General features: G+C 42.4%; 1 protein-coding gene across 3 annotated transcripts in view; it reads right to left on the minus strand.

The window, feature by feature from the left end:
* Positions 1–15,673, minus strand: part of Arp5 (Actin-related protein 5) — a 45,178-nt gene that overhangs the window by 14,467 nt on the left and 15,038 nt on the right. For all 3 annotated transcript variants that reach the window (XM_089581132.1, XM_089581133.1, XM_089581134.1), the window contains 3 exons: positions 10,585–10,713; positions 5,027–5,119; positions 2,684–2,744 (listed from right to left, as the gene is read on the minus strand). In XM_089581132.1, the coding sequence (XP_089437258.1) occupies positions 2,684–2,744; positions 5,027–5,119; positions 10,585–10,713 (283 nt within the window). The remainder of the gene's footprint in view (positions 1–2,683; positions 2,745–5,026; positions 5,120–10,584; positions 10,714–15,673) is intronic.

Consider the following 15,673-nt stretch of genomic DNA (forward strand, 5'->3'; position numbering starts at 1 on the left):
GAGCACCGGACGCGTAATTCGGAGGTCGTGGGTTCGGATCCCACCGGCGGCATGTGGTTGTTTTTTCTTCTGCTTTTCTAATCAATTATCTTTAAGCGATAACATATTCAGTAATATTCTAAATTGATCAACACCACAAAATAAATAAATTAATTTTAAAAAAAAATCCCCTGTGCCCCTTGGTTTCTGTGGCTGTTGGCTTCTGTCATATTTATAACAAGCCCCTCATTACCCTTACCTTGTTTGCTTAATTGCTTAGCGAGGGCCTCGATTCTGGCAGCCTTGACGCCATAGGAAGCATAAGAGGGTTCTCACGCAGCTTCCACCCTCTCCGTTCGATGACGTTCTACGTCACACCTGCGGTAACTCAGGACGTTCTACGTCCGCCGCTTATGAACATGGGTGGCGCTGATGAACACTCTCAAGGTTAGGTTACTTGTAAAACATAAATACCCCCGAAAGCAGAAGAATTGACAGCCGTCGCCGTAGCTCAGAGGTGGAGCACCGGACGCGTAATTCGGAGGTCGTGGGTTCGGATCCCACCGGCGGCATGTGGTTGTTTTTTCTTCTGCTTTTCTAATCAATTATCTTTAAGCAATAACATATTCAGTAATATTCTAAATTGATCAACACCACAAAATAAATAAATTAATTTTTAAAAAAAAATCCCCTGTGCCCCTTGGTTTCTGTGGCTATTAGCTTCTGTCATCAGTCAATCAATTTGAGACTCCAAGCAAAAAAAAACACTAGTAAGCACTCCTAAACACATGAAAAGTCCACAGGTATGCTGCTCAGTCAAAAATTGGACAGCAGTCTAGCAAGAGAGGTAGCCACTGGCAAATGGCCCATATTTGTTTATTTATGGTTATAAATGGTTTATTTGTTATTCGTATCTTCTAATGTATAATCTCGTGTTATATTTTTTATGTACTTTGATTAATTACCATTGCTATTTTTTTTTTGTGTGCCTCTGTACTTTGAATGCCCTCCCTGTTACGATCCCTGATGGGATTGACAGTATCGAATAAATAAATAAATAAATAAATATGTCTAGGTTGCCTGGCTGAAGTTATCCATGAGGAAATGCATTACAAGATGGAAGAATTGGCAATGAACTTTGGGTGTGAAGGGGTCCTTCGAGTTGCTACGGAACTAAGTATTAATACTTAATCTGTGAAAATTACCCTGCACAAGCATTACAGAAAGTCTAACATCTCAAAACGCTGGCCACCAGTAACGCTGACTCATGAAATAAAGAATCACGTGAAGTGTAACCAAGGAGTGCTAGCCAGGAGGAAAATCAGTACGGGTACTTTTTACGAGTACATAGTAGCTGGAAATGAAATTTCAAGATGCCATCTGCATGACGAAAGCAAGTAAGCAAGTAAGAGCCACATGATGGCAGTAAAATTTCGCGACATGTCAGAAATGACAGTCAGCATATGCCAAAAAAACATTTAATGGAGCAACAAAGACAAATTAATTGTACTGGATCAGCAGACTAACATTCTAACAACAAAGACACTATACTTGAACAGAAAACAGAGCTATTCTAAACTAGAAAAGGTCAAAAAATGAAACGCAGGTGTTGCCATTGCCGGCCGATTTCGCAAATGAACTGTGGCGCGTCGACAGTTTTTTTTTTTTTTGACATGGATCCCTGAAGCTAGGCTAAACCACCATTCACTTCAAAACAGTGACCACTGAGTCCTTTCCAGTGATTGCACGAGTTTCAATCGAGTGGGGGCAAATTTTTAAATGCCATTTTCTTAGCAGTAAGTGTATCTTCTGCTGCTGAATAAACGCCAATATAGCCAGAAAGAGCCACAGAATCGATTTTTACAAAGAACAACAATTGCATGGAGTAGTCCTCAGAGCTCCTTTCAGGTAAGTACAGCACACTCCTTATCAAATGCTCTCCAGCTAAAGACCACAGTAATGGAAACATAATGACCCCAAGTACATGTTCAGCTGCACCTGGCTAGCAAACGAAACTGCCAGCATAAACTAAGCCCAAAAAAAGCCTGCTGCTTAATGAAAGTCTCCTTGCCGCCAGCTTGTCTAAAGCACTGCCGGGAAATGTGGCTTTAAACGGTCCCCAATTACAAAGTGGCGCAGTCTCCACACCTTGCCTGGGAGGCTTTTTGGTGCCACATTCTTTCAGAAAGCTCAGAAAGCACCTGCAAGCCCACTAGTTTCCCTTACAATGAAGAGCTGAAGGAAGCATAAGAACAATATTTTCGGAACTGCAAGAAAACATTTCTTTCTCTTCAGGAATAAAACTTGCAAACAAATGCCAGAGGTGCAGTGATGTTTCGGGTGACTCTGCTGAAAGATATGTTCTCACTCAAAAGCTTGTCACATCTATACCACACTCTGAACTCATGAACTGCTATTCATCACTGCATCCTTGTGTACCACTCATTAGAAATGACGTGCACCCGGCTAATCCTTTAACAGTATCACCCGAGTATCAAACAAACAGCTGCACAGTGCTCTGCAGAAAAATGGAAAAAAAGAGGCTGAAACAGCATGAACTTTTCACACCACCCCACTTCCCCAAAAACCCTGTACGACTGCTTGTTCCACACCCAGGTGATAAGGTTAAAGAAATGGTCGGGTGTACTACAGTTATAGTACTTTCAATACACTATTCATTTTAGCAAAGAGTTTCCCAAATTACCAGCATTGTGTGCTCGCTCCAAAAATCTTTGCTGCTGCAGTATCTTTTTTTCCTTCAGTTCCTGCAAAGTGAAGCCACAGACATTAATAGAGTAGTGCCGACTACAAGCCTGCCACAGCAGTGCCATGCTCATCCCTTCTCAAGTAATCTTCATTAACAAGCATCTAAATTCACTTCATTTCCAGCGACAACATAACTTACGCAAGGGCAAAAGACAACATAACTCACTCAGGGGCAAATAAGCCACAAAAGCATGTCAAGATGTCTTGGCATACACACGAGTATAGACTCGACATTGGAAGGTGTGAGCACATGTTCCTGAGGCATCATGGCAACTAAATGCTAAAATACCATAGATTCCACTAGAGACGAATCATTATCGCTACATTATCTAACTACACAGTAACTGTGGTTGAGGTTGGTGACAAATTGTTTGCATGCATGCATGCTTTCACATCTGTTGGCGTACCTCTGGCCCCTCAAAACAGTGCAATGTGCTCCTGTGCTACAGAGCAGGCAAGCACTGTTCTCTGATTGAAACACCAAGCCGATATTACATTAACCTTTCCCTTGCCGATGTTCCGAAATTGAAACATATGAAATTGAATTTTTTATTTCCCTTCAAAATACATCCTTCTCCAAAATTTGTTTCTGCACACTGTATGGTGATTGTGGAAAGCATTGCGACTACTGACTTCTTTGTAGACTTTGAATTATTACTGGTAAATGGACATCTTTTGGGCCTTGCCACCGCAAAATATCAGTGGAGCACTTTAACAGGAAAAAGAAAAAAACGGACTAAAGCCTGCATGTTTTTCACTGGCAGTGAGTTTTATGCAAATGTTTCTTTTCTGGAACATTGGCATTAGGCAGTAGCAAAATTCGAAGATGAGCAATACTGCTGCCTTAGTGTCTCCCACATTACGCTGGCAGGCCTAAACGCTGTCGCATTCGATCCATCAAATGTGTGGGCACAGATCTGCCAGTGTATTTCGGCAGCTCCTTTATAAGCAGCATCCCAAGAGCATGCTACATATATTAGACCCACCGCATGTTTTCGAGCTCTCACCTCCTGGCTACATGCGGCATCTGACAGGTGTTTTGAAGCATTTTGAGTATCTCAAGACCGCGTGTTCCACCCGATGACAGCAAAGATTGTACGAAGCAAGAGGCAGGTGCATGCTGAGTGTGAGCACACCCCACCCTCTCCCCTTTCATGCACCCTACCTGAAGACGATGAAGGAAGAGCAAGGCATGTGAAGAAGGTGGCCACGCAACCATGGAACGGAGCCATGCATGGGTCGTCGTGGGACGTGCATGCCACAGCCATGCCGCAAAAGCCATAGCGCAAGACATGCTCTCCTGCCTACCACAGGATCTGAAGTGAGGAATGCAATGCAATAGAGCTTTCATGATGAAAGAAAAGCGTTATTCAAGCACAGCCGTTTGCTCAGTAACTGGCTTTCTATAATTTGCAAACACATTGCAGGCAGATAGCCAAAAAAAGAAATCCATGCTGCACAGGCCATAAAAGCTGTTTAAGACGACATTAGCATTCGGTTTACAGGAAACGCCAATGTTCCAAAAATGGAACATGGAACAAACTTATTTAGTCATTGTAAATGTGGCCACATTTTTTTTTTTTTCAGTTATTTTAAAAAACATCTGTGAATTGTCAAAAGGAATTTTCGTCTTTCAAACATTGCTTCATAGTGCGGTGTTTAAAAGGTTAAGAAGTTCACTAGAAGTGGTACCTTCTGTCATCACTTATAATAAGAACCACACCATGCAGGAAGAGGCGTGTGGTATACCAGCAGACAGGAAAGGACATGCTCATTAGCAACATCAGGCTGACCTGCAGATGATACACCATAGACAGCATGGCAATCCAATCTGGTCATGCACTTGCAATGTCCATCAGTTGGACCCAAGAGTACATACTGCTGGCCACAGCTTGCAACAACTAGAATTCGATAGTACCTGGAGAGAAAAAGTGCTGACGTGGGTACTAAGGAGGCCTGCTATCTCTTCCATGTCATCACAAGCAGCATGCATAAGCAAGCCTTTGTGCAAATGTCACTCCTAACATGGTCACACATCCAGAGCAAAATATGCATGTTGATTAAACACCTCTTACAAAATTACATTATACTGTGCAGACTCAACACAGGAAATGGAACAAACAGGAATTCACTATAGTTTATAGCAGATAAAAGGTACAAAAGCAAGCATCAAAGCAGGTTGCAAGCCTATAGCAATGAAATAAAATTGGACAACCACACCAAGCATCCCCAAAATGTAAACAATACAGCTAAGCCAACACAACTGTAGCACTGCACTCACCTCTCTCCTTTTCCTAACAGCTGATATCCAAGCGTCAGGCTCTGTGAAGAAACGAGGGTCTAGGTCTGAGCAGGATCGTTTCAGGGCACTCTCCTGTAATACCAAAGGACAAAATTCCTCAGGGAGAGAGGCCTATTTCACTAGCAGTGGCAGCTTAACAGCTTACTTCTTCTCCTGGTAGATGAAAATAAGAGCACCAAAAAATACGCAACAAAGCAGACAACAACTCTATGAGAAAAAGATTACCAAAGTAAGCTGCAACAACACTTAACTTCACGCACACTCGTACACATACTCACATTCACACAAACTAGTGAAGACAAAGATGGCCACCGGCATATATGTGCTGAGAAGTTTACAGCATTATCTCAAGCTGCTGAACTTCCCCCTTTTTTTGCACTACCCACTCACCATTCAGTACAAAAGATGCACAGTGATGAAAATAAACAGAGGCCAACCATAAGGCACTTCTTCAAATGCCAGACATATTTGTTGTTACCAGTTCTACCAACTTTATTCTTTGTTTTGAGGGCACAAGTTCACCCTTTAAACAGCTTGTGCTTTGGTTTGTTGTCTCTTTACTATATGACAGCCATCATTTGCATGTAATGGGTAATCACAACACATACTGTCAGGCAGAGCAGTGGCGTAATCTATGCGAGCCTTATCTAAACTGCATCGTACCAACACATTCTAGCCATGTATGAAGTTAAGACAGCTGAAAGTGGAACTGTTCTTATCTGCAGGCATGACAGTTTCCTTGTTTTGATTCATCACTGCTTATTGAAATCAAAGAAAACATAGCACCACCCTGCAGTTTAATCAAAACATGCATGGTATGGACTACCTTTGCTATCAATAGTAGATTAACCAATGCCAGAGGTAGATTAATGGGCAACCTTCAGCGGGGGAAGTAGAAAGTGTAAGTGTATGGGCAAGTTGATCACACTATACATGCCTCGGCAACAACTGGCGGAGCGGGAAAAACCACACACATGAAGACGACACACACACGCACCAACTGGTATAAACTTGACAGCTAGGCTGCCTTGTAATAAAGGTGAAAGCTGGTGCTTGTGTGTGGCATCTTCATGCATGCATCATTTCTCGCTGCGCCAGTTGTCACTGGAATAGTAGAAGAATCGGGGATCAGAGATTGACAAGGTGTCTTATTTTTTTTTTTTTTTAAGAATCAGTAGAGGCCTGGCTACCTTTTCTCATGAAAATGATCATTAGTGGGGGCAAATTGGCCATGTCAATCCTATCCAATAACTGCACCAATGAGATTTGCTGCCAACTCAGAAATAAAAATGCCACAACAGGAAATCTGAAAATCCAATAAAACCACTCACACACTAAATCTGTACTTTGCATATGAACAAACTTTTAAAATAATTTTACTTTCTTAATAAGCCTAAAAAAACAGCTAATGAAATAAATTTCAAAAAAGCACCTTCTCCTTGTGTAAGTAAATGGTGGTAAAAATAATTTCTCACACAAAAAAATTCCGCCTGCCTCATCATGGTCTAAACACTTCATGACCGGAAGCTGCTGGCTACAAACTTCGGGGGGACACTGGTCCAAGAGCTATTTTCCTTAGTTTTAGGCAAATTCTAATAAAACTAAGGCACTTTGCTCAGTTTCTTATGCAGATTTAAAATATGCAATTGCTATTCTGTACATTAACTGGTGCCTAGGATAATTATTTTAATTAGTTATTGATTAGTACATCGCCACAAAGAATATGACTCAATAAAAACAATTTTTATTGCATGGCTACATAGTTTAAAAAGCAGTTTTCCCATTTTGCCCTTATTAGTAATTTTGCAGCACTTGGTATATCAACATTGAAAGTGTGCCCATCGGACATCCATACATTTTGCAAAACAAAACATTTCTGAAGCCTGATAGAACAATTCGGCTCTGAATATAGCAGACAGTGCACTTTCAGCTTCCCTTGGCAAAAAAAAATTGTTCTGATTATTCATATACATCAAGCATTACTAAACTCAAAGCACAAGCTAACCTACCCAACTTTTTATATCGCAGAAAAGTCGCTCGCCTGTCCCTCTTCCATAATCATGAATCCCTGCATAATCCTGTCATTCTACCAGCCATGACCTTCAGCCCATTCATCAGCACATATTTCCTCATTTTTCATAAGAACACCCAATGACTGGTGACCTTCCTGCAGCATCTGTTATTCATAGCAATCATGACCACTTCAAGCGTTTCATTGAAGAACACATATGTCATCGCGAATGCCCACCGCTCATGTAAAACCCCTGCACAGGGGCATTTGAGGCAGTGAAAATAAAAAAGTAACCATCTCTACCTGTCCTAAATTCTCAGATATCGACGTAACAAATGGGCCTGGGGTCCAAAATTTGCATGCAGTTTTATTATCTGTTCCCGCACAAATTCAGCCCACATAATGATTTACATTCAATGTTATGGTCAAAGTACTGATTCCGGGAGGGAAAAGTTGTTTTGCTAGACTTGGGAGATTAATAGCTTTAAATTTCAAAATTGTCATTTTCAGAAAATCCATGTTTGGATCATGTTTTGGTCAACCAGTATGGATGCGGCAAATAGTATAGGCAGTTTGGTCATCATTTTTATTTTTCAATTCACTTTTTCCTTGAACCTTGTTTTTTTAATCTGTATAATAGGAAAAAATTAGTAAAATGTTTTTTATACATATAGAAAAGAAAAATGTGTTATGTGTGGTCATACAAAACTGTGAGTGATTCGCGCCTGTGATGGCCCTAACACATCGTGGATTCTGTGGCTTTCTGATGACGCAGCACACCGCATTCTAAATGTCCCTATGTATCACAGTGATGAGAAGAGACCAAATCTCTCACTGGTCACAATGCTGCATTCTCTGACCTAAAGCAAAAGCAAACAAGGCACTAAACAAGGGAAATGAATGAATAAACTTTAAGCTTGATTTTCTCAACTTATAATTTTTCCGTGATTGCTATAACTCATCCCTTCAGAAATTTATGACAAATGACAGTGCAACGATTTTATCTGTTGCGTATGAATCCCGAGACACTGAGAAGTGCAATACAGGCCTCTATTTTTTTTTATTTATATGCGCAATATATTTTGAAAGCTATTTTTGTTTGCAACGACTTCATGTAAATATGCATGCTGGTGTTCAACTTTCGTTTTCTTAAGTATTGGGCACCTAAATAAGAAATAATAGCTTTACGGCACAAAATGGGGCTTTCTGAGCATGCCAACATAAAAAAACTTGCACACTTTCTCCTTAATAATTTAACAACCTGCAAATGATATTACAAGCAACTCTAAAAGCTAGCTTAAAATAAAAGGTGATTCTGAAATCTGCATCAAAAGTTTCATATCTGTGTCGAATTGGGTTATATCTCATGCATAAATAATGTAAATAGTTTTAATTGCTTCATCCCCTTTTAAATGACTATAGAAACTTAATTTTATTTGCATGTTTTCTTCTCTGTAATGATCCACAAGACATTAGAATACACGGATCCCCATGTAGTATCTGCCTACAACTGCTAAATTATTTATAATTGAATTTCTTTTCTGACGCTGCTTTGGTTCCGGTTTCATCAACCAAACAATAGGTGTGACATGTAAAGTTTGTTTAGGTCACGTGAGAAACAAAAAAACTGCAATAACAACTGCTGATAAATCATTTGTTGTCATTCCAGTTCTTGAAGCAGGCTGGCTTAAACACTGTACTGAACCAAAGCTAGGTATCAGCAAATATATTTCAGTTCTTTTCATGCCTCACGTGACAAACACGCCTTGCACATCACAGCCATCATTTGGTTGTTGAAAGTGAAACCAAAGTAGCATCAAGAATAAATTCAATAATAAATTAATTCGTAGTCATAGAGGAATACCACGAGATGATGTATGTACACCAATGTCTAACGCATCATTTGAAAAAAGGAAATATGCATGTAAGGAAATCACGGGCAGTTTAGCTTGGGGCTAATCTCGAATTATCGTTAGCACGGTTAGCCATGGTTTTGCATGGTTTATCTTGACTTTTTATGGTTTTGCTTCATTTGAACTGGCTTACTTTGCCTCATATATCATATGATGTAAGTTTGCATGATATTGCATCTTTTTGGACTTGTACTGCAGTAGAATGGCTCATTCTCTATGTTCATAGATCAATGGGAGTCCTCATATGACTCTTGGTGCAGTGGTGCAGTGGTTAAGCGACGCACCACTGCCCTGCAATGGCAGGTGCTGCCATCAGTGGGGCTTGTGAGACCCAGGTTGCTCTTCACGAGGAAACTCGTGTTACTAATCATTAATTGAACTGAAACCTGCCACGGTGAGCAGTTTGCTCAAAATCCAGTGGGCAGGTTGTGATGATGTCACAGGTCAGGTGACCTAGGTGGCCCAGCCTGCCACCAGGTGGTTAGCACCCGGCTCTTCCAGGTCACGGAGGAACCAGGCAGACAAACAGACAACGGGACAACAGTGGGAAGGTTGTCACCTGCCCACTGTAACAGGTGGGCCACGTGCCAGAAGCAGGCTTCGGATAGACAGACAACGGCTTTTTGGCAGAGTAGAAGCGCTTGTAGTGGCCGACGAAAATTTGGCATCTACAGTCCTTTAAAGTACTCAGGTAACTAAAACTTAACATTCAGAAGAAACATTCCTTTTTTCCTAGCTGGAAACTGCCGACCATAATGAACATTACCACTCACAGGAAGATGCCGTATGTTTCATCTTAGTCTGCCACGCACTGTGTAGTTGACTGTCCACCCACACTGGTCATCCCAGGCGTGTTTGCAGCACTGTCCCCTGTAGCCATTCTTTCCAGAACTTCAGATGTTGTAGTTGCTAACTGTTTGAAGACATACTTTTCTGAACTTCTGTACATACTTCACTGGCCCCATGTTGCCAAGCAGGTTTGAGAAGCAAGCTCAAAAAGTCAAGGTGTGTTGCGCATGTATGGATTTTCGACACTGTGACGTCCCGGTGCTGTCATGTCAGCTGCCAGTGGCATTCTAATGCAAAAAACAGCATAATTTTGCAAACCATAGGCTCATCAAAAAAAAAAAACAGTTCCTGACAACAAAACAAAGCCAACATTAATTAAATACCAGCCAAAATTAATACCAGGTGATTACTCTTAAACAGTACAAAATCCCACACCATGACCCCAGTCAAAATGGCAGCACTGCCCATGAGTGGCACATGACCATTGGACAGAGCAGGAGCACACAAATGGGAATTACTGCAACAGCTGTTTCCGACATGCTTGTTAATTGCAAAGTATAAACCCTGCTTGACTTGAACCAGTGCAGTCAAGCTGGCACAAAGTTAACACCCCAGTACCTTCAACTCTGTCTTTCGACTCTGTCCTTTGAATATCACATATGTACTTACAAAAAATGTAAGCTTATTTTGAGTCTGAGCATACCTTGTCCAGTTAAAGGGTACTGATATAGAAAAAAATAACAGGTGCATGCATTTGCACTAACACAATCTTTAGCACAAATATAATAATAAGCAATTTTGATAAGGAAACACAACAAACTAACCATTAGGTCAGGGTCTGCTGCATTACCGCTGGCAAGTGAATTCTTCACTTGTTGAACTTGTCGTCGTAGCTCATTGATCACCAAACTGAGCTCTTCGATGCTAGAGAATCCTAACTCTTGCAAGGTTCTCTGCAAAAAATGAACAAAATAATTAAGTGCACAGAAAACACAGCATGAGAGAAAGAAACTGGGAAGAAAAAAAGAGATGCACAAGAAATCATATGTGATGTGACAAATCTGTGTTAGTACTGGTTGTACATGTCGCTTTTAGAATGATCCCCTTCCCATCGCATCCTTGAATTTATTTCGTTGTCGCTTTTTAGTTCCCCCGCTGCATAAGCTCCTGATGGGCGGATGCTTCTGGAGAATGCAGGTGTGTGGGAGGGTGGGTAGTGGTGGAGCTTCCGGAAGGAGGAAGTGGGTGGGGGTGCATAGGTGGGAGGTACATTTTTACCGGTGGGTGCATGCACCCACCAGAATGTGCTCTGGAGGAGGCACCTTCTGGGCGTGGAGGGTTCCCGGGAGGTTCACCAATCTGCTAAGAGTGCTGGGAGGATGCAGGCTTCACGCATGCACGCACGCATACACACGTGCATGCACAGAGAGAGAAACAGAGAGAGTGGTGTTTCCCTGACCGAGGACTATACTACTAATGCAGTAAAAAGACTGGCCATCCCCTCATCCTCCATCACTATTATGTGACCAGACTGGTAAATGAACTCAATTTTCACATAACATCAGGCTTACTGTACCCCATCCCACCTGTTCCATGCAGTGAGCTGGGTACAGTTGAGCTAGGTAGAAAGATTTTAAGATTCCTTTGCACTCTAAGTAGCCAGCAGTAACATGTCCTACAGTTATATAAACAATGTTGTAGATGCACTGCAGAGGATCATTCTACATCTGTACATTCACTTTTCAAATTGGCTATTGCAGTGCACAGTTATGGCTGCACTAGATGAACTGGCTGCACTGCACAAACATCTTGCTATGCAGTAATACCAAATTCATGGCTTCAACCTTCTTAAAAATGCAGATGTAATGCATTACAGCAGCATGCTGGAACACTCGTTTACATCAAAGTGTCAACGGTAGCTAAAAATGGTTCAAGCGCCCCACTACAAGATGCATCAGCATAGCCAGGTAATTTGGAAGGCTCTTACATCTTACGTCGACCTCCACAGTCAACAGAAATGCTATGGCAGCATTATAGACACATACAACTGCTTTACACAACTCTAACCCACTGTGATGGCTCAATGGTAGGGCACTCGGCTGCTGTGCCTGAGGTCGTGGGTCCAGCCGCAGAAGACGTGTTACGATAGAGGCAAAATGCAAAAAGGCGCATTTTCGATGTCAGTGCACGTTGAAGATCCCCAGGTGTCCAAAACTATTCCGGATCACTCTACAATGGCACCTCTTTCTCTCTTCCTCCTTTCACTCCATCCTTCATCCCTTCCCTTATGGTGCAGCTTGGGTGTCCACCGGAAAGTGAAACAGTTACTACAGTATTTCCTTTCGTCAAAACCAATTTATTAATTATTGAACCAACACAGCCACCAAAAACATTCTGCATGAACAATACACATGCAAGCATGCTTGCATGTAAAACACACAGTAAACTCCTGCTAAGAAAAATTCTTTCATAAACTGAAAAAAGTGAAAACACTCTGTTAGTGTCCCATAGCATTCAATGTAAAAAAAAAAAAGATGCGCTTATGACGAACAGTGCATAGTGCACCCGCTTGTGGACTCGGAACTTAAAAGACCTGGGTTTCAACCGATGTGGCAGTACAGCATGCAAATCATGGCAGATAGATGGCCAGATATCAGTGCTGCATGATGCGCCTGCTCATGGAATTGGTAACAGCTGCGCTGTGGAGGGAGCGAGCTGAGAGACTCATGGCTACCCAGCAGCGCACCTTCGGGCAGACTCAGGGAAAACAAAAATCAGAAAAAGAACACCAGTAGCCCTCATTGCAGAAGACAGAGAAAAAAGAGTTGGCAAAATAAAGGAAACTAGACAAGTGAGCGTATTTCATACTCTCCCTCTTCGCTTCATGTACAGATAGTTTTCACCAACGCCATAGTGGCCAGCGTCTTCGGGACCAGAAAGAATAGCAAAATCCTGGGTGTTTTGAAAATCCGCTTATCACCAATCGGTTCCCGTGTACACTGCGGAAGCTAGCCGCAGTACCCAAAAATGGCGCCTGTGACCTCACATGACAACTACCATTATCCTCCATTTGAAAGGTAATTTTATTCACTATTTCCATGTAAAATATATTTGGATACACCTAGCATGCTCATAAATATCTTTTTCGGGAGCACTTCTATTAAGATGAACTCATGACAGACACGCAAACTCCCATGGTCCTTTCAACTTTGTCTTAGAGGATCTACTGTGTGCGTGTGTGCGCGTGAGTGTGTACTGTGTGTGTACTGCATGTGTGTGCGTGCGTGCATGTGTACTGCGTGCATGTGTGTGTGTACTGCGTGCATGCATACATGTGCACGCACGCACATGCACATACACACTCTCTCTCTCTTTCGACCGAAGGCTGCGGTCGTGTATCGCCAATACAGAGCACTCCCATCAATTTAGGGGCCAAGAATCTGGAAAAAAATCTGCAGAGAAGCTCCACTTCATGTGTGTATTAATTTCCTTACATGGCACATCACCAGGGAGCTGGCATGTGCGACAGCTCCCAGCTATTATATTATTATCATCCAATGTGCACCGCTGTGCAGCTGAGTGCCATTTAAAGCAGAATTCAGAAGCCTGTACTCGCAGCAGATGTAAACAGCTGACCATGAAGTGGCACTGACTGAATTGCTACGAAGACCATCACTGCAGCTTGTCCGCTATTAATATTATTATCATCTAATGTGCACCGCTGTGCAGCTGAGAGCCATTTAAAGCAGAATTCAGAAGCCTGTACTCGCAGCAGATGTCAACAGGTGACCATGAAGTGACACTGATTGAATGGCTTAGAAGAGCATCACTGCAGCTTGTCCGCTATTAATATTATTATCATCCAATGTGCACCGCTGTGCAGCTGAGAGCCATTTAAAGCAGAATTCAGAAGCCTGTACTCGCAGCAGATGTCAACAGGTGACCATGAAGTGACACTGATTGAATGGCTTAGAAGAGCATCACTGCAGCTTGTCCGCTATTAATATTATTATCATCTAATGTGCACCGCTGTGCAGCTGAGAGCCATTTAAAGCAGAATTCAGAAGCCTGTACTCGCAGCAGATGTCAACAGGTGACCATGAAGTGACACTGATTGAATGGCTTAGAAGAGCATCACTGCAGCTTGTCCGCTATTAATATTATTATCATCTAATGTGCACCGCTGTGCAGCTGAGAGCCATTTAAAGCAGAATTCAGAAGCCTGTACTCGCAGCAGATGTCAACAGGTGACCATGAAGTGACACTGATTGAATGGCTTAGAAGAGCATCACTGCAGCTTCTCCGCTATTAATATTATTATCATCCAATGTGCACCGCTGTGCAGCTGAGAGCCATTTAAAGCAGAATTCAGAAGCCTGTACTCGCAGCAGATGTCAACAGGTGACCATGAAGTGACACTGATTGAATGGCTTAGAAGAGCATCACTGCAGCTTGTCCGCTATTAATATTATTATCATCCAATGTGCACCGCTGTGCAGCTGAGAGCCATTTAAAGCAGAATTCAGAAGCCTGTACTCGCAGCAGATGTCAACAGGTGACCATGAAGTGACACTGATTGAATGGCTTAGAAGAGCATCACTGCAGCTTGTCCGCTATTAATATTATTATCATCCAATGTGCACCGCTGTGCAGCTGAGAGCCATTTAAAGCAGAATTCAGAAGCCTGTACTCGCAGCAGATGTCAACAGGTGACCATGAAGTGACACTGATTGAATGGCTTAGAAGAGCATCACTGCAGCTTGTCCGCTATTAATATTATTATCATCCAATGTGCACCGCTGTGCAGCTGAGAGCCATTTAAAGCAGAATTCAGAAGCCTGTACTCGCAGCAGATGTCAACAGGTGACCATGAAGTGACACTGATTGAATGGCTTAGAAGAGCATCACTGCAGCTTGTCCGCTATTAATATTATTATCATCCAATGTGCACCGCTGTGCAGCTGAGAGCCATTTAAAGCAGAATTCAGAAGCCTGTACTCGCAGCAGATGTCAACAGGTGACCATGAAGTGACACTTGATTGAATGGCTTAGAAGAGCATCACTGCAGCTTGTCCGCTATTAATATTATTATCATCCAATGTGCACCGCTGTGCAGCTGAGAGCCATTTAAAGCAGAATTCAGAAGCCTGTACTAGCAGCAGATGTCAACAGGTGACCATGAAGTGACACTGATTGAATGGCTTAGAAGAGCATCACTGCAGCTTGTCTGCTCATATATTTTGAATGCATGGTGTGCAGTTTCCCCGGATATTATATTTAAGTTACAGGAATTTCAGATGCAGGACAGAACTGAAGATGAGTTCATTGAGGTGGGTGGCGAAGAGAGAGGCCCGAGCAGTGGCATCACCCATAGTGATGAGGAAACCTAGCTGAAATCTGGTCTGAAAAATGCCGCTTTCGTGTAAGGGCCGCACCACACCAAACTCACAAAGAAAAAAGTGCAGCTCTTAGGCAGTAGACAGAGAGGGTGAGAGAGAATGCATGCGTGCATGTGGTTTGGTTTGGTTTGGTTTGGTTTGGTTTGGTTTATGGGGGTTTAACGTCCCAAAGCAACTCAGGCTATGAGGGGCGCCGTAGTGAAGGACTCCGGAAATTTCGACCACCTGGGGTTCTTTAATGTGCACTGATATCGCACAGTACACGGGCCTCTTGAATTTCGCCTGGATCGAACCTGCGTCTTTCAGGCCAGTAGACAAGCACCATAACCACTGAGCCACCCCGGCGGTGCATGTAGTTTTGGCAGATGCTAGCAGTTGTTTCTGGTTTGGTTTGGTTTGGTTTATTGGGGTTTTACCCGGAGTTTTAACATTACCTAGGTACTTTCAGAAGTGTAGACTACACACACTGCTATTTATATGTGTTTTGGCCCTCTTGCTTTATGAGAAAAATGCC

The sequence above is a fragment of the Amblyomma mixtum genome, chromosome 3, assembly GCF_055824585.1.
Source record: "Amblyomma mixtum isolate Tamu chromosome 3, ASM5582458v1, whole genome shotgun sequence".
NCBI lineage: Eukaryota > Metazoa > Arthropoda > Arachnida > Ixodida > Ixodidae > Amblyomma > Amblyomma mixtum.